We start from the raw sequence: 18,741 nt of genomic DNA, 5'->3' as shown, positions 1-18,741 counted from the left end.
TATATATATATATATATATATATATATATATATATATATATATATATATATATATATATATATATATATATATATATATATACTTATATATAAATATAAATATATATATTTATATATATATATATAATTAATATTATTAGAGGATTAATTTAAATTTCATAAAATACTTGACTAAGAATATCTCCAGGAATTTTCATCAAAAATTCACCCAAACTTGCGCTTTGACCATACTCTGCTGCTATATGCAATGGGGTAAAACCAGTCTTTATGCAGGCAATGTAAATAAATAAATGTTTTATAAAATAAAATGTTAAAAATATTCAAAATTAAATTTTCATTAAATTATTTATCATTAGATTATTATAAATTAAACTATAAGTTTTATTGCAATAACATTCATACCTTTTGGCTTACAATATCAAAGGGTATCTTTCCCCTAAGAGCTTCAATCACTTTTCGAGAGCCATACTGAGCTGCTAAATGAAGTGCAGTCATTCCATTTTTATCTTCATCAAACAATGGTACACCTTTACTAATTAACAACTGTACTATTTCACTTTGGTTGTAGATTGCTGACAAATGTAATGGAGTTTGAAAAGTATTCTATAAGTTAAAACAAGGTATGATTGATTTTTTAAAAGAGACCTATTAAACTGTAAAGTTTTTGTGCCATTTAAAAGTTTTTAATTTTTATTCTTTTAAATCTATTTTAGTACAGGGTGATTTAATCAAAAGTATAAACTTTAAAATTGAATAAAAATTGTAGATCAAATCGGATTATTAAGTCCGATACATCATTTTAAAGATAAATTAAAAGGAAATTGAGTGATAAGAATTAATTTTTTATTTTTTATCAATATGACCTCCATTTTTTTCAATTAATAAATGACATCTTTTTGTAAAATTCAAAAACGTTGATTCCAAACCGAAGTGTTTATTTTTTGGATTTCTCTTGTGATGTTCTCTTTTAAATCATCCAAAGTCTTCGGTAATGGCTTATAAACTTTAGACTTAAGATAACCCCATAGGAAATAATCACATGGATTGAGGTCTGGTGATCGTGGAGGCCATTGTTGCTTAGTAATGAATTTCTCCCCAAATTTACTTTGTAACCACTCTTGAACCATATTAGCCGTATGCGGAGAAGACTTGTTGAAATCTTGTTGAAAGTATGCGGAGAAGCCCTTGCGGAAATGTAATGCGGAAAAGTAATGCGGAGAAGCCCTTGTTGAAAATCTTGTTGAAAGTAGTATTTTTTGTGACTCTCAACTCTATAGTGTTTAGGCCAGAAAAAATTTTTAAGCATATCCAGGTAATTGTGCTGATTTATCGTTCCTTCGAAAAAGTAGGGTCCGTAGATTTTTCGGCAGGAAATGGCACACCAAACCAAAACTTTCGCATTGTGCAACCGTTTCTCTATCCAATCCTCAGGTCTCTCATTCAGCCACATTCTGTTATTTTGCTTGTTGATCGACTCAGTAAGGTAAAAATAGGCTTCATCAGTAGTGATCAACCATTTGTGAACATCCTTTTTCAAGTCCAGCCACCATTGAGCAAAAATGACCCTTTTTTCATAATCAAGTGGCAATAGTTGATGAGCACTCTGGTATTTATACGGTTTGAGTTGTAAATCTTTGAGAAGAATATCACGGCAAAGGCTGTATGAAATTTCAACATCAACTGAGGCTTTTCTGATCGATGTATGTTTCTGATCGATCAATGTAGGATCTTCAAAGAAGAGTACTTTCAGCTTATTTCTGGCATTAATTCGAATGTCTCGCTCATTCCTCGGTTTTGGTGGCAAATCAAGTATTGTTCAGGTTGTATCAAATTTTTTAGATAATTTTGTGATAGCTGTTGCCGTTGGACATGGTCTGTTCTTAAATTTACTTCTATAAGCTCTCTGAACCAGACTTACGCTCTTCAACTCGACCAATTTTTTTGTTAAAAATATGCGTTTTTGAATATCGTATCTCATGGCTATGCTGTTATTTTAATTTTTTTGAAATTATTAACATTAAATTTCCTTTTTAATGAGCTTTAAAATGTACTATCGCATGTAATGTATTTGCAATCAAAAAATTAATTATGTTAATTTAAAGTTTATACTTTTGATTAAATCACCCTGTATATAGAACACATTTAGGTAGTATGTATGGGTAAAAACTTGCTGTTTTTTCAACTGTTTATTGTTGTAATTTGTGCAAGTTTTAAATTGGAAGATTTGGTTTTTACTTTTGGTCCAGCAACTCAATTCAAGTAAATAAAAATAATAATACTGATCATAAATAAATAACTGTTTTTTAAGAATGTGCTTTAAAATCATCAGTTACTAAAAACTCATTCATTGAATAAATACCGGTTAAATTACACTTTAACTGACCAAATAACAAACTGAAATTTTAATTTCTAAAATTTTAATTGACCAAATAAGAAATTGAAATTTTACTTAAACTTTATTACTTAATGCTGATTAAGACACCCACTAATGAATTTAGACACCCACTAATGAGTTAAGACATCCACTAATGAGTTTAGACACCCACAAATGAGTTTACTAAATGAAGGTTAACAAATGCAGTAATGAATGCACTAATGAACTTACTAAATGATTATATATAGTTACTAATAATAAATAGTTGAGAGTCATCCAAAAGCTGCTCCAATACTCAATATACATCACTATAGCAATAATTTTTTTTGTTAAAACTTTTGAAAAAAAAATATTACAAGAGACAAAAAAGATTGTAAACTTGAATACTACATGTTTGACTTAAATGTTAGATTAAAATATTATTAAATGAAATATTATATAATCAATAACCCAGCCTGCAAATATTTATAAAAGTACTTATAAAGTTTTTTTAAAAGTGAAAATATATACAAAACTGCATACAACACAATAATGTTACAAAGTCATGGTAAAGAACAAAAAAAACTGATAAACAATATAGAGATCATCTAGGTCATATTTAAGAAATCTTGAAAACATTTTGTAAAAACAAAATTCAGAAAAGTCCGGAGTTTATTTCCCTCATATTTGTCTCAATTTAACTTTATATTAATGACTTTTCCAATTTCTTTGAAATTTTTTCTTTTTGTTTAGGGGTAATGACTTAAAAAGTTAAAAAACTTATATACATTGCAAAAATATCTATTTAAACTTGTATTTATAGAAGACTCTCTGAAAATCCAGAAAAACTAAAAGTTGAAAAAAACATCAGGAATTCTGGATATATTTGGAAAAAGATAATCCCTGAATATATCTGCTTAGCCAAAGGTGAAAAGATTAGCAAAGATTGAAAGGAAAAAACCGCATATTAAAAAAAAAAGGTCTTCAATTTCCGAATTTGGGCGGTGCCCAAATATCGCCCAAATATGTTCAACACTGCCAAAAAGGGTCTAGAATTGCCCTTGTGTGTGTATATATATATATATATATATATATATATATATATATATATATATATATATATATATATATATATATATATATATATATATACGCACACACACACACACACACATATTTATATATACAAAGTTTTATAATATATATGTTTTATAATTTTTTAACATATATATATACATCTTCGCTTCCAACAAGGCTGCAAGCAGCCACTAATTAAAGTTGGAAGTTACTGAAAAAGAAAAGATGAAGATTGTAGAGCAAGATAATGATTGACGGACAACTTAAAAGATTGGAAATTATATGAATCAGGAAAGCAAGATGAAGGAAGCGAATTCCAAAGAACTAATGTTCAAGGAAAAAAACTAGACGAATAAGCGTTTTTAGAGCACTTAGGAACAGTCACAGAAAAAGGATGACACCTAATTGAATGACGAGTAACACGAGAATGAATGTTAGTAGATGGCACAAGAGACGCTAGCTCTTTAGAGCAGTGCCCATTATAGTATTTGTAGAAAAGAGAAAGAGAAGCAACATTACGGTTGGAGGTTGGCTGCAAGAGCAGGTCCAACTATGTTTACAATGCGTTTTTGCACCTTGTCTAAAAGAGAAAGGGCATCATTAATAGCTCCGCCCCACATATGGAAACAGTATTCCATACAAGGCCGGATTTGAGATTTATAGAGATAGAGAATAGAATCCGAAGTAAAAAAGTGACAAGCTCTATAAAGAGATGCAACCTTAGCAGATGATAATTTTGCAACTGATTTGATATATGGTTTCCAAGAAAGATTTGAAGTAAGAGTTAATCCTAGAAGATAAAGAGTAGGTGACTCATCGAGTAGATCATCGTTCATAAATATAGGAAGATCTAAATTATTGCGATAACGATTGGCTGAAAAAAAATTGAGTTTTATCTGAATTAAAGTTCACCAGTCATTGCTTAGAGGGGGCATTTGAGCTTGAAAAGGATCTTTAGATCCTTTTCAAGCTCAAATGCCCCCTCTAAGCAATCAGAGGATGTTGGTTTCTTATCACAATAAGAATAAATGGTAGTATCATCAGCAAACAATGCCACCTTAGATGTGAGAATATCTGGAAGATCGTTAATGTAAATTAAAAAAAGTATAGGGCCAAGAATAGAACCTTGAGGAACCCCTGAAGTTGCAGAATAAGAAAAAGAGTGTTGTCCATCGAGGACAATTTTTATGCTACGATTGGAAAGGAAAGATTCAATGATCTTAAAGATGTTGTTGGATACACCATAAGAAGAAAGCTTATGGAGAAGACCAGCATGCCAAACTTTATCAAAAGCTTTTGAAATGTCAAGAGCGATGGCCTTAACCTCTCCACCTTCATCTAATGCACGATAAAACCTGTCAGTTATTACTGTTAGCAAATCAGCTGTAGAACGAGAAGATCGAAATCCATATTGATGGTCAGAAAGTAAGTTATTAGATTCAAGATGAGAAATTAAGTGTTTGTTAATTAAAGATTCAAAAACCTTGCTTATGATAGGAAGAAGACTTATGAGACGGTAGTTAGACGAATCAGATCGCTCTCCAGAATTTTTGAAGATAGGGATAACAGATGCCGCTTTCCAGCAGGCTGGAAAACAAGACTCTGATAAGCACTTGTTGAATAGTTTTAAGAGTATAGACGACAGCTCCGGAGAACACTTCTGCAAGACAATAACAGGTATGTTGTCCGGGCCACAAGCAGTAGAAGAGTCTAGGCAGGAAATCACTTTAGATACAGATGCTGGAGTCATATGAATGTCAAGCAATGGATCAACCTGTTTGTTGGCAATATCAGGTAGAACGCAACTAGTGGAATCAAGAGATGATATTGATGAAAAGTTTTTAACAAACAATTCGGTTTTGTGTTTAGGTGAGGTGACAAAGTCTGAACCATACAAGAGAGGTGGAACTATAGATTTGCCCTTATTATTGATATTTTTAAAGATTCTCCAGAAGTCACGAGAGCCTAATTTTTGAGATGAGATACAAGATTTCATGACCTGAGAATAGCGGGTTTCGGCGTTAGATAAAACCTTTTTCCAATTGTTTCTAGCAGTAATAAACAGACGTCTGTTTTCTGGAGAATTGTTTTGCTCATAAATATGGAAGTAACGGTTTCGATTGGCAATCGCAGCAGCACAGAGTGAGGAAAACCAAGGAGGAGAGTGAGGCTTGACCTGGAATTGTCGAGAGGGAGTAAAAGATTCCATGCCAGCCTGAATCCACGAAGTTATGTAAGAAGCACATTTGTTGACAGGAAGACGAAACTGCAAAATTCTGCTCTTGGAACAAAAAATACCAGACAGTTTGCCAATCTTATTATAAAACATTAATAATAAATTATAAATCTAAAAATACTTTATACCCTGCTTTTAGATAATGCCATCATCTTATCAACTTTTAATACAGCCATCATTACTTCAAGACTTCCCTTGATTGCAGCAACATGCACAAATGTGTTACCATCCTAAGTAAAGCATGTTTGTTTTAGATATCACCCTTCATTGCTTAGCAACTTAATTAGCAACCTGCATTGCTTAGAGCATTAAAAAATGTAATTCGTGTAAAATGATTCAATTAAAGTTTTAATAACCTTGTTTGCTAGTTCACGAAGTTCATGGTTCATCTCTAGATATAGTTTTACAACTTCATAATGATTATTTTCAGCAGCAAGATGAATTGGTGCAACAAGATCCTAATAATTTAAATATTAAAGATTTAAAAATTTTCCTTTAAATACAAACTTTAAGTGATCATAAAGATTAGTGTACAAAATTATTTTTTTAAATGTGTTTAAAGTAATTATTTTTAATAAAAATGCTTTTTATGAAACATCAAACTTTTAATATTTCGATAAAATATATTTTTATACATATACACACATATATATATATATATATATATATATATATATATATATATATATATATATATATATATATATATATATATATGTATATATATATATATATATATATATATATATATATATATATATATATATATATATATATATATATATATATATATATATATATATATATTATATATATATATATATATATATATATATAAATGTTTAGCAAAATTTTTTAACAAATATTGGTAAAAGTTAATATTTCTAGTAAGAGTGCTCAATACAGCGTATTATATAATTGGTAGAGCAAATAATATTGTGAAAACTAAACAGTTGATATATTATTTACATATATTTCAATAAAATAACTATTTTCAACAGCAATCATCAGATGTAACAACTATTACTTTTTGTAGTTGTTACAAAACATAAAAACGAGGTCGGAAAAAATTTGCCAACCTCATTTCTATGTTTTATAATAAGCCTATTGGGTCAAATTTTATTTCCCGACTGATGTTGACCTTCAACAGTTTAATGTCAGCAATTTATTGCCGATTTAATTTTTCCAAATTCCAAGGGCTGACTATATATATATATATATATATATATATATATATATATATATATATATATATATATATATATATATATATATTTATATATATATATATATATATATATATATATATATATATATATATATATATATATATATATATATATATATATAAAAACTGGTTTCATATGTATAGAGGAGAAAGTCTGCAAATCTACCCAACAATAAAATGAGTTACTGGGGATTTCTTAAGGTTACATGGGGCATACTATGTTTAATCGTAAGGTCTCTGCCGCATAAAACAAATGATAGTGATGGTAGCACTGGATTATTGCTGCTTATTTTTAATGAGTTCTTTTTTCTTACCATGTCCACAAGTGAGGGATCAGCACCAAGTTTTAGTAAAGATTTAACAGCATATATATAACCATTTTTTGAAGCCAAGTGAAGTGCAGATTGTTTGTTCTAAAGTAAATTTTTATTTTATGTTTGACTGTGAGTTTTTTTTTTGTTTTGTTCTATAATCAAAATTGAAATTTTAAAAGTTAATCAAAAGCAAAATTTCTCACCAAAGCCAAAATACTGTGTGCAGCATGGTATTTGGTAACAAGCATCTCAAAGAGTTGACTGTGACCATTTGCAGCAGCAAGAGACACAGAACTCATACCAAACTAAAATTGTGATTTTTTATAACTGTTTTTTATCTACATTTGTTTTTAAAATTGAAAGATTTATTCAAATTTAAGTTGATAGGACAATAAGATGAAAATTAATAAGATGAAAAAATAAAACTGATAAGAATTAACCTGTTTATTGAAATAATTTAAAAATTAATATATTAATTTTTCAGCATACATTTTAAAAATGCTTTAGTACTGTTATCATTTATTTACACTGTTTTATGGATTAGTACCACTGTAAAAATTACCAATAAAATTAGCTCTGTTGTATTATATATTAGTACTGTTGTATAAAAATGGTGTATGAACTAGCGCAATAATAACACAGCTTAAAGATACTATATTAATAGTAGTATTGTATTTTATTTATTATTTGAAATATTAAGTATGAATAGGTATTTTTAAAGTTATAATTAATGTAGTTTTACTGTTTTTTTGAAAAATGGCAATACAAACCTTGGTCTTTACATCAACGTAAGCATTTTTTTCTAACAAAAGCTCAGCACATGAAATATGTCCACTTTGTGATGCAATATGGAGAGCTGTTTTGCCATCCTAACATTAGGTTTTAAGATTCAAATAAATTTCTGATAAATTCTACAATAACTCTGGGTACAACAACTAAAAGAAATCGAGACATGAAAATAACACAGTCATATATCCACAAATTGTAATTTTTCATTTAATATTGTTGACCAAGTCTAATTTTTACAAAGCCATATTTTTAAGCCAGAATTTCAAGACTCAAGCTATAGTTGATTTTAAACTAATACTTAAATAACATGACTGTATTTTTCCCATCCGGTAAAACTTTTAACATAGTACAAAAACAATCGAAAAATGATTTGTTATTCTTAGGTCTCAAAATGTAAATTAAAGTAGAAAACAAAAACAAAGGAGAAAAAAGTAAAAGCCAAAATATATAAATATATAAAAAATCTAAATATTACTGACTTGATCAAAATAATCTAATCTTGCATCATGTTCCAGTAATGTTCTTACAATTCCCAAGTGACCAAAGTGACATGCAATGAGAAGAGGAGTCCACCCTTTCTAAAAAAATATTTATAAAAATTCAAAACACTTTCTGCATGACAAAACATTTACAATTTTAAGATAAATATAAAAAAAAATTTTTTGAAGATATTTTTAAACTATTTATTTATATTTTTATTATTTTTATATATACATATTCTTATACATATTTTTATTTATACTTTATTTTACTTACAATGTTATTTTACTTACAATGTTATTTTACTTACAATGTTATTTTACTTACAATGTTATTTTACTTACAATGTTATTTTACTTACAATGTTATTTTACTTACAATGTTATTTTACTTACAATGTTATTTTACTTACAATGTTAGGACAATTTGATGCTTTAAAAGTTTCTTTTTCAGATATGGATGCAAATATCATCTGTAGAACTTTTGTGTTACCAGTTTCACAGCAATAATGAACAGCAGTTTCAGCTGTCTAAAATTGTTTGCAAATTAGTTCATTTAAATCTCTTTAAAATTTCAATTGGAAACCAAAAAGAAACCATTTTACGAAAATTTATAATTTTTACAACTAAACTTATTTCCTTTAAAATGATGTAAAATGATTTTTGTAAAAATAAACTTATACAATAATTATAAAATTATATTTTATACATATTTATGTATGTTAAATTCTATATTAAATTACATATTATTTTATAAAACATTATAATAGAATCTCATTTTAGTTCTATATTAATGGAAAGTTTAAATTTAAAAAAGATATTAAACTATTTATTTTAAAACACAACTTTAATTACATGTAGAGTTTGAAGATTATGCTTTGCAGAATTATCCAAAAGCAGCTTGGTTAGATCGGTGAAAATTGTTTGGGTTTCAGTGTTAGAACTGATTTTGGCACAGTAATGAAGTGCGGTTTCTCCCAACTGAAATATATGTAATATTAATCTTATGTGATAAACTAACTGTCTTACATAACAATACTCAAAAACATATGCACTAATAAAAATAATAACAATAATAATCTATAATATGCACTATAAATCTCATGTTATTATTATTAAAATTAGAATTATGTAATTATCTAAAACTATGGCAAAGCATATATATATCTATATATATATATATATATATATCTATATATATATATATATATATCTATATATATATATATATATATATATATATATATATATATATATATATATATATATATATATATATATATAAACTACTTTAAATTATCAGATAATATGAATTCTCTCAATACTAAATGATAATATATATATATATATATTTTTTGTAAAAATATATATATATATATATATATATATATATATATATATATATATATATATATATATATATATATATATATATATATATATATATATACTTTATGTAAAAACCATTAAATTTAATTGAGAAAAATAATTAAATTTTATCACTTTTTAAAAACTTTAAAAACGCAAGTTAATAGACTGAAATGTTTTTAAAAGCATTCAGAATGTTTTCATTATTTAAAAAGAATAAAAACATTCTCAATGCTTTATTTTTATTCATTAATGTTTGCATGTATTGACTGACAAATGGGTAGAACATGCAAGGAGTGCTGCTACATCGAGTGACAAATAGATATAACATGCAAGAAGTGTTGCTGCATTGACTGAAAAATAGGTAGAACATACAAAGAGTGCTGCTACATCAACTGATAAATAGGTAAAACATATGAGGAGTGCTGCTACATAGACTGATTAATTTAAAAATTAAAGATGATTAATATATATGAGAAATACAAACAGCATATATAAATAAGACTCACTTTGTTTGTTGCATTGATTTGTTTTTCAAACTCTGATGCGTCTAAAACCTTTTTCATTTCATCAAGAATCAATAGCAAAATTAAAATTGATGAGTTTGAAACAGAAAGATGTAAAGGTGTCTCTCCATCCTAGACAATTTTAAAGAATACATTAAAGTATTTTATAAAGTAATCACAATAGATTACAACCAAGCATATCACATATCACATACAACTGAGAGCATAAAAGTACTGAAAATTATTTTAATTTTGATTAATACTCTACTTCTGGATATTATAAAAAAGCTAATTTTCATATGGTGTGTGTATTACAATGAGATAAGTAACATGCCATCCATAAATGATGTACTTTTTTTTATCTTTCTAATGGTAATACAAGAAACTTTTTTTCCCTTCTTCAATACCACTCTTATTTCAATAACTGCAACATTTTTTAATATTATTATCATTTTGTTTCTGAACTAAAATGTAAAACAATACTGTTGATGTTTTTTTTATTTACTCAATTTAATTTAATTATCAAAATAAAAGAAATAAGACTTTTTTCAGTAACCTCGACGAACAAGGCCACTGCGCCAAGAAACAAGTCGAGCACTAGAATCAAGTAGAAACACTAAAATCTTCTTGGAATACAACTTTACAGAATTCAAAATTTGAAAGAACAATCATTTACTATCTATTTTTATTAATACTCTACCCTTTACTCAACCAAGAGCCCTAAGTAGGGGTATTTTAAGCATAGTTAACTTTTGCCTAGTTTTGACAAGCCCCAGTCTAGAAAAGCAAATCTTATAAGGCAGAAAAACATGGAGCAGGCAGTACTAAATTAAATATTACCAGTTGCAGGGTGACCATGATGATCATGAACTTGACCTAACCTGAGTCTGAGGTTTATTAAATATTTTAGGGAAATCACTAACAATTATAAACACTATTTTTTATTTTTAAATTTATTTATCTTAGGTGTCTCAAGAGGTCCTAATGGTCTTATCACAGAGCATCATGGAAGAGCATTTGAAAGGAAGTTTATGCCTCCTTCCATACCGATGTTATAAAACTTGCCTAGAGGTGTTGTTGAACCATGGATCTTTAGCTTCTGAGGCAAGCATGCTAACCACTGAGCTATGGTTTCTCAGTTTTAATAACTACTTTTAATATGCAATTTACAAATTATCACAACCTAATTTAAACTCTTTGTTTTTCCAATAAAAACTTTTAGGAAAATCTTTATTAATGGTAACATTATTACACTTTATATTAAGAACTATATCAAATTTTAGTCAACATTGAATACAGATAGAAAGTAGTCATTTAATAGATTTCAATAAAAAGTTGCAAAAAGTGGTCATTACATTATTCTTTTATATCTTTTTTGTATCTTTTTAAACTGTGTCAAATTGCAAATATTAAAATTCTTTAGTGCCTAACTGATAGTAATTAAATTAAGTAATGGAGTTCGATACTTATACTCAACTTAAAGGGCTCCACAATGTGTTCCAACAAACTCTCTCATTAGAGTTAGTTAGAGCAGACAATTTGGTTAGTTAAAACACAACAAAAAATTGTAAAGTATCACATGTTTGATAAAAATCTATGTACTTATTAGACACAAGTGTTTCAAGCTAACATTATAAAAATATATTGTAACTATTTATGTCCATAAGATAAAAACAAATATGATGTCTTCATACATCAACGCATAGATCAAACAAATTTTGTGTTACATGGATCTGCACTTAAGCAGGCTTTGTGAGCTCAAAGGAAACATAAAGAACACTATAATTTACTGTCTCAGTTTTGAGTCGCTAAAAAAGTTCACGACAATACATTCATCATCAGATATGTGTGCGAGCTTTTTTTCCAGATTTGGCCTTAGCTTTTGCCATATTGTTCTTGCTCATGCTTTTTTAACTGGTGTTTCTCTTTTGAAGTCTGTTGCTAAGATATAAAATAAAGAAAACTTTTTTCTAAATAAAAAAGAAAATCTTATGATAGATAGCTTATGTTGAAAAATTACCAATTCTATAATTTTTAGCATGCCTAAAAATGTCAAAAAAAGTTATATTTAAAAAATCAGTTATAGTTTTGAACAAAAGTTCCCCTCTCTCTTCTTCCCCAAACAATATGATATGCACTTGGCTAGTATTTAAGGAGTCTTTAGCAACCAACCAGTAACTTGAAGTTTGCAGCAGACAAAGCTTGCTTATAGTAAAAACATTCATTCTTCCTCATCAATGCTTAAAAATGAATACTTATTCTAGTTAAAATAAGTTAATAAACATACATACATAAAATATCACATAATAGTTAAAAAAGCACCCAGGAATCTACAAAATCTTGAGATTATTCACCAAGATACCTACAAAAACGTTCTGAACTAGTACCCAGGTACCTATAAGATATTCTAAGCTGCTTATATTAATAGAAAACCTTTGTATCAATTTGAAGCATTTTTGTACTTTGTCTTATAGAAAATAAAAACATTTAAAAAATGCAAATAAAACTTTAATATCATTATTTCCATAAATTTATTCATTTTTTTTATTTCTTATATTTTATAGAAAAATGTCACACCCTTGTCTTTCGTTTGACAAGTAAATAAAATTAAAAACAAAATAAAATGTTATAATAATAAACAAAATAAAAAACAATAATGTCAAAATAAAAAATGAAAGATTAAATTAACAAAAAACATTTCTTGCGTCACATAAAATGAAATTAAAGTTTTTATTTTGCAAATCTTTCTGAAACCATGCTGATTTATTTTCAGATACAGACAAATGAAAACATATAAAACATCAACATATAATCATCAACGTATAAAACATCAACATATGAAACATCAACATATTAAACATCAACATATAATCATCAACAAATAATCATACACATATGATCATCAACATATAAAACACCAACATATAATCATCAACATATAAGGATTGTTTTAATACAAGCTTACATTATTTTTTGCAATGACAGATGCTCCATCTTTAATGAGTAACTTTGCAACAGCAGAGTTTTTTAAACGAACAGCAACATGAAGAGGACTTTCACCATCCTGAAAAAATACCAATACCAAAGCAACAAATAATGTATAAAAAATTGTTAAAAAATAGTAATTGAAATACTTTTTGAAATAATTTCAACAAAATAAAATGAACACCAAGTAAAAACTCACCAAGTTTAAAATATAACTATTAGCACCACTCAACAACAAAAGCTTGGTTAAATGATCTGAATGCCTGTTCAATTTTGCTGCAAAATGAAGAGGAGAATCGTTTTTCTAAACAATTGAATAATTATTTAAAAAAATTAAATATTTAAATCATTTAAACATTTATTCAACCAATTTTGACATAGAACCAAACTTTCTTCACTTGTACTTGTACACACAGATTGGTATTAAATTTGTGATTAAAAATGGCTTTAAGTTCTACAAAAGAAAACATGCTATAATTAACCCATACGCAAACTTCAATAATGGAACACGTTTTTAAAAATTTATTTATTAGGATGGTTTTGTATTATCACTTTTGTATTATTTATAATAAAAATGTTTTGTTTATGAGAAACTATATCTTTAGAGAAACTATATCTTTATAACAACATTACTTATTTTAAAGAAATTTTGTTTTATGCTTCATTTTTCTTTAGTTTGTTTTATTCTCTGAACAGTTTTATGTTAAGTTTATTTTTCATATAAATTAATAATTAATAGTGCCTTTGACAATTCAGCAGATTAATATTTTGACAATTCAGCAGATTTTATAATCTAATCACAAAAATCACATTGTCTGTAAATTTGCTTTTAGCATATTAAATATCTTTGTAAGTCTGTAAACTTGCTTTTTAACATATTTAATATTTGAGATTTATTAAAATGTTGATCATCTTTCTACAATAAACCATTTTGTTGTGTTTTATTATTGTATTTTTTAAAAAATTTTAAAATTTATTTTGATTGTTGATTGATTTGATTGATTTAAAAATTAATTATAATGGTACTTTAACACATAATAAAAAGTTTGAAAAACATGTTTTGATTTGTTTTGGTTATACTTGAAATATTTAAAACAACGGATAGTAGAAATAAACTACTCTAGTTTTAATATATTCAAACTGATTGGAATTGCTTGTATCAGATCTTAGAATAACTTGTATCTGATGTAAGAACGAATAGTACTAATGAATTTTTGTTCACAATAAAAATACGCATGAGCAAGGGTATTTATTTTTTATGTATATAAATTAATGATAAATTGTTTTGGATTGTATTAAAATCAACTATAGTAATTATAGATTGCTAATATTTAATTTTTCATACTGTTCCTCCAACAGCATTCACATCTGCTCCATAACCAATGAGAATTTGTGCAGCATTATACTTTCCATGGAGAACAGCATAATGGAGAGGTGTGTAGAAATCCTGAAAATCATTTTTTAAAATCTTTTAATTGTAAAAATTTTTTCAAATTAAGAGAGCTGTTGTATCTAAAAAATAATTTTATAAAAATTTTGATTTTTTTTTATAAAAAAAATCAATGAAAAAGTAAGAATACTTTTGTATATTTTTCCACTTGAGCTCCATGTTCTATAAGCAGCTTCACAATGGCACTAAAACCTCGTTTGCAAGCTTCGTGCAATGCTTCTATACCATTCTATGAAAAAAATTCAAAATATAGTTTTCAAAACTTCGAAAGATATAAGAATGAACTTTCAATTTTAAATTAGATATAAAAAGTGACAGTTTTAACTTTGTAACAAAAGTTTAAAAAACATTTTATTATTATAAAAGTTTTAATTAATATATATTAGTTTATAGTTATATAGTTATTTTAATATAACTTCAAAATATATATTTAAGGTTATATAAATGTAATATCTCATATAATATAAATTTGTATACTTTATCAAAACAAAAACAAAATAATTTGTGAAGCTCATAATAAAACTTCCACTAAGGAAAGTTGCAAGCTATTGTTAATTTGGAGCCTATCAAGGCTCTCTTTGAAGCTGTTGACAGATGGAAAGAAGACTATGTTATTTGGCAACCTGACAGTTAATTTTGTCAATGTATCTCTCATGTTTAAATTTTTAAACAAGGTCACCTCTTTTACAACAATCAATTAGAGATGTAAAGTTAAGTTGTGCACATAAAGACTCATATAATTTTTTCAGTTTGTGCTATATCTTTGTGGCTCTGGGCTGTATTTTCTCAATAACATGCTTGTTTTTCACCAAATGAGGGCTCCAAGCTATAATTGCTAATTACAATAATTACAATTTTGGTTAATAAAGTTCCTTCAATCTGATCAGTAAAGGTTGTAGTCTGGAAAAAAGGAAGTTGATTTGTGGTTCTCATTGAAAATATTAATGTTGAAATAGTTGTTTTCTGCAAGTAAGGGGAGTTCAATGAGTTTTGATGGATTAAGAGAGGAGGTGTTTGTGTAGAAGCAAAAAAGATAAGGTGGATGGAAGTAAACAGATTTTAATTCACCTACTGAGGTGAGTCTTTTAGCATTAAATAAGAGATCATTGCAACACTCATTTTTATCTAACTTAATAATGATTTCATTATGCAAAATATAATAATGATTTCATTATGCAAAATATAATAATGAGTTCATTTGAGTTTTAATAATTTGTACAGTTTTGTATTGGAAGTTTGAACTGTTTGTTTTTAATCTTATCTGAATTAAAACATATTATAGAAAACTTTTAATTAAAACATGAAAAGGTCATGTCAAAGTGTGGAATTCACACTTACTGATGTTTCCACAAACTGCGGCATTAAATTATGATATAATAATAATACAAAAGACCCTTTCCAAAATTTAAAACAACTGCTAATTCCAAAAATTTTAATAACCCAATGATGACAAATGGTCTCAGAAAATCATTTAGAAAAAAACAAAGGTTGTATGAAAAAAATCATTGAGAAAAAAACAAAGGTTTTGACGTGATCACGGCTGGTAATAAGTTTTTTTAAACATAAAATTTTTTTTTAAATAAATAAATTTTAAAATAAAATTAGTTAATAAAGACTAGTTCTAATTTATTAGACCGATTATATATTTATTACTATGATATGAATATAATATAGTATGATAAATAATGATTAGTTAATTCATTAACTGTGTAAAATACCAAAATATCCTGTAAAAAACCAAAATACCCTGGATCCAATCTGGTTATTTGCAAAAGTAAAGAACTTTTTTAGAGGACTTTATTTTACTAGGATCAAAGAAAATAAAAGATAAAATAATGTTTATATATTTCATTTTAAAATTGTTTAATATAGCTTAATAATTACAATAGCAAATTATATAGCTTTTTTTATGGGGTTCACTAAATAAATTCCATAAAAAGAGAAAATACTTCTATTAAGTGACATAACCTGCCAATGTTTGTGTTTCAGAGAAATAGAATAATAAAGAAATAATAGTTATTGATGTGATGTGTAACTTTGTTCTATATGTTATTAATGTTCTATATATCTTATTTTTGTTCGGTATGTGATGGTAATGGTATTTTTAATGGAACATTATATTACAAATCACAATTTATTTAAAATTAAACTACAATAACAATTTCATTCCTTTAATAACACTTTGTTGCTATTGTTTTTTTTTTCTTTTCTGTAGTATATATATATGTAGTATATAATGAAAAATATGTTGAATTGCAGGTTTTTTAATTAAGTTATATAAAACGCAAAAAATTAAAAAATAAAACAAAAGCATCCAAATTATTGAAAAGAATAAGTTAAATTGTTCAGTTAGTAGGTTATTATTTCGCAAAATTTTTTTAAGTTTTTTTATTTGTTTATAGATACTTGGATAAAAAGAAATTTGAAAACAAATAATGATTAGTCATTTCTAGAACAAACATAATCTCAGTCAAAATTAAGTTAAAAATGTTAAAAATCAGGCCCCATCTCCAATGATATTACTTAGTTTACATGTATACTTTCCTTGATAATAATTTTTCACTGGATTGAAAATTGAAATTGGTTTTAAAATATACATAAATATTACGATTTTTGTAAACTGATTACTCTTTCATTTTTAATTTTTTAATTTTTATATATAAACTAGTCTTAAAAGGTCACTTGATAGGTAATGACTAGCTATTGAGAGGACTCTTAAAATACCATGACATTTTCTTTTACAACTTTATCAAACAGCATCATTATATTTTAAGTGAAAAAGCTTTTGATAATAATGAGAAATATTCTAAATACTTATTATTATTATCAAAATATTATTATCTTAAAATTTAATTCAATATTTTTTCATGTATTGATTCCATTGGTTTTACAAAGCTTACAAATAACACCCGATGCTATAGCTTTTATTAGCATATAAACCGATGACTTACAGGTACATACAATAAATTCAGATATAATACTTTATAAAATATATAGATGAATATAGATATAATACTTTATAAAATATATAGATGAATATAGATATAATACTTTATAAAAATTTTTGAATATGTTATATATTATTATAAAACTATATACATTATAAGCTTTTGAATATGATATATATTATTATAAGCTATTATAATTATCAAAATTGGTGCATTGAAATAAATTATTTAATAATAATAATATTATATATATATATATATATATATATATATATATATATATATATATATATAATTATTAAGAAATCGTCGACTATTTAAATATTTTTGTTGACTATTTTTATTTTTGTAGACTAATTTTTATTTTCCGCGTTTTTTGATGTTTTAGGTATGTCCAATTGACACCTGAGACTTTTTAGTCTCAAACTACTCATTATTTGTATTCTGTATTTTTAATAAAAGTACAAGCAATAAGTAATAATTCATCGAATATGAAATATAAACATAATTTGTAAACTAATTTGTCTAATTTTGCTTGATCAATTCTTTAGTTAAGTGTTACAGCTTTTATATACATCCATTCCTTTGTGTACAGTGTAACCTTTTAAAATGTTAAAAATTTTCCAAAGCACAATTGTTGTGCAATCATTACAATCACAAAGGTTTTTATTAATAACTAAAACCCTAGCAAATTGAAACATTTTTCAAACCCATTGGGTTATTACTCAGAAGCTTTTTTACTCAGAATCTTTAAAGCTACTCAGTACTGATTTTTTTATAAACATGTATCTTATTTAAAAAAAAAATTTGTATTAAATATAATAATATAAAAGTTTAAGTCGCAATTCTAGCCTATCTGAATAATTTAATATTAATATTTTAAATTTACTGTTGCGATTTTTGCTCACTCATTTGTATTTAACTTAATAATGATTAATTCATTTGAGTTTTAATAATTCATACAGTTTTGTATTGTATTGGTGATTTGAATTGTTTTGAACTAGTTTA

At 26.1% G+C, this 18,741-nt stretch overlaps 1 protein-coding gene across 2 annotated transcripts in view; it reads right to left on the bottom strand.

Moving 5' to 3' along the window:
- LOC101240612 (serine/threonine-protein phosphatase 6 regulatory ankyrin repeat subunit B) overlaps nucleotides 1-18,741 on the bottom strand; it is a 99,515-nt gene that overhangs the window by 43,575 nt on the left and 37,199 nt on the right. For both annotated transcript variants that reach the window (XM_065812271.1, XM_065812273.1), the window contains 15 exons: nucleotides 14,916-15,014; nucleotides 14,681-14,782; nucleotides 13,535-13,639; nucleotides 13,316-13,414; nucleotides 10,354-10,482; nucleotides 9,332-9,457; nucleotides 8,890-9,006; nucleotides 8,477-8,575; nucleotides 7,979-8,077; nucleotides 7,412-7,513; nucleotides 7,209-7,307; nucleotides 6,023-6,124; nucleotides 5,795-5,896; nucleotides 403-603; nucleotides 168-263 (listed from right to left, as the gene is read on the bottom strand). In XM_065812271.1, the coding sequence (XP_065668343.1) occupies nucleotides 168-263; nucleotides 403-603; nucleotides 5,795-5,896; nucleotides 6,023-6,124; nucleotides 7,209-7,307; nucleotides 7,412-7,513; nucleotides 7,979-8,077; nucleotides 8,477-8,575; nucleotides 8,890-9,006; nucleotides 9,332-9,457; nucleotides 10,354-10,482; nucleotides 13,316-13,414; nucleotides 13,535-13,639; nucleotides 14,681-14,782; nucleotides 14,916-15,014 (1,677 nt within the window). The remainder of the gene's footprint in view (nucleotides 1-167; nucleotides 264-402; nucleotides 604-5,794; nucleotides 5,897-6,022; nucleotides 6,125-7,208; nucleotides 7,308-7,411; nucleotides 7,514-7,978; nucleotides 8,078-8,476; nucleotides 8,576-8,889; nucleotides 9,007-9,331; nucleotides 9,458-10,353; nucleotides 10,483-13,315; nucleotides 13,415-13,534; nucleotides 13,640-14,680; nucleotides 14,783-14,915; nucleotides 15,015-18,741) is intronic.

The sequence above is a fragment of the Hydra vulgaris genome, chromosome 12 (genome assembly GCF_038396675.1).
Source record: "Hydra vulgaris chromosome 12, alternate assembly HydraT2T_AEP".
Lineage (NCBI taxonomy): Eukaryota > Metazoa > Cnidaria > Hydrozoa > Anthoathecata > Hydridae > Hydra > Hydra vulgaris.
This window is presented reverse-complemented; position numbering and strand designations above follow the sequence as displayed.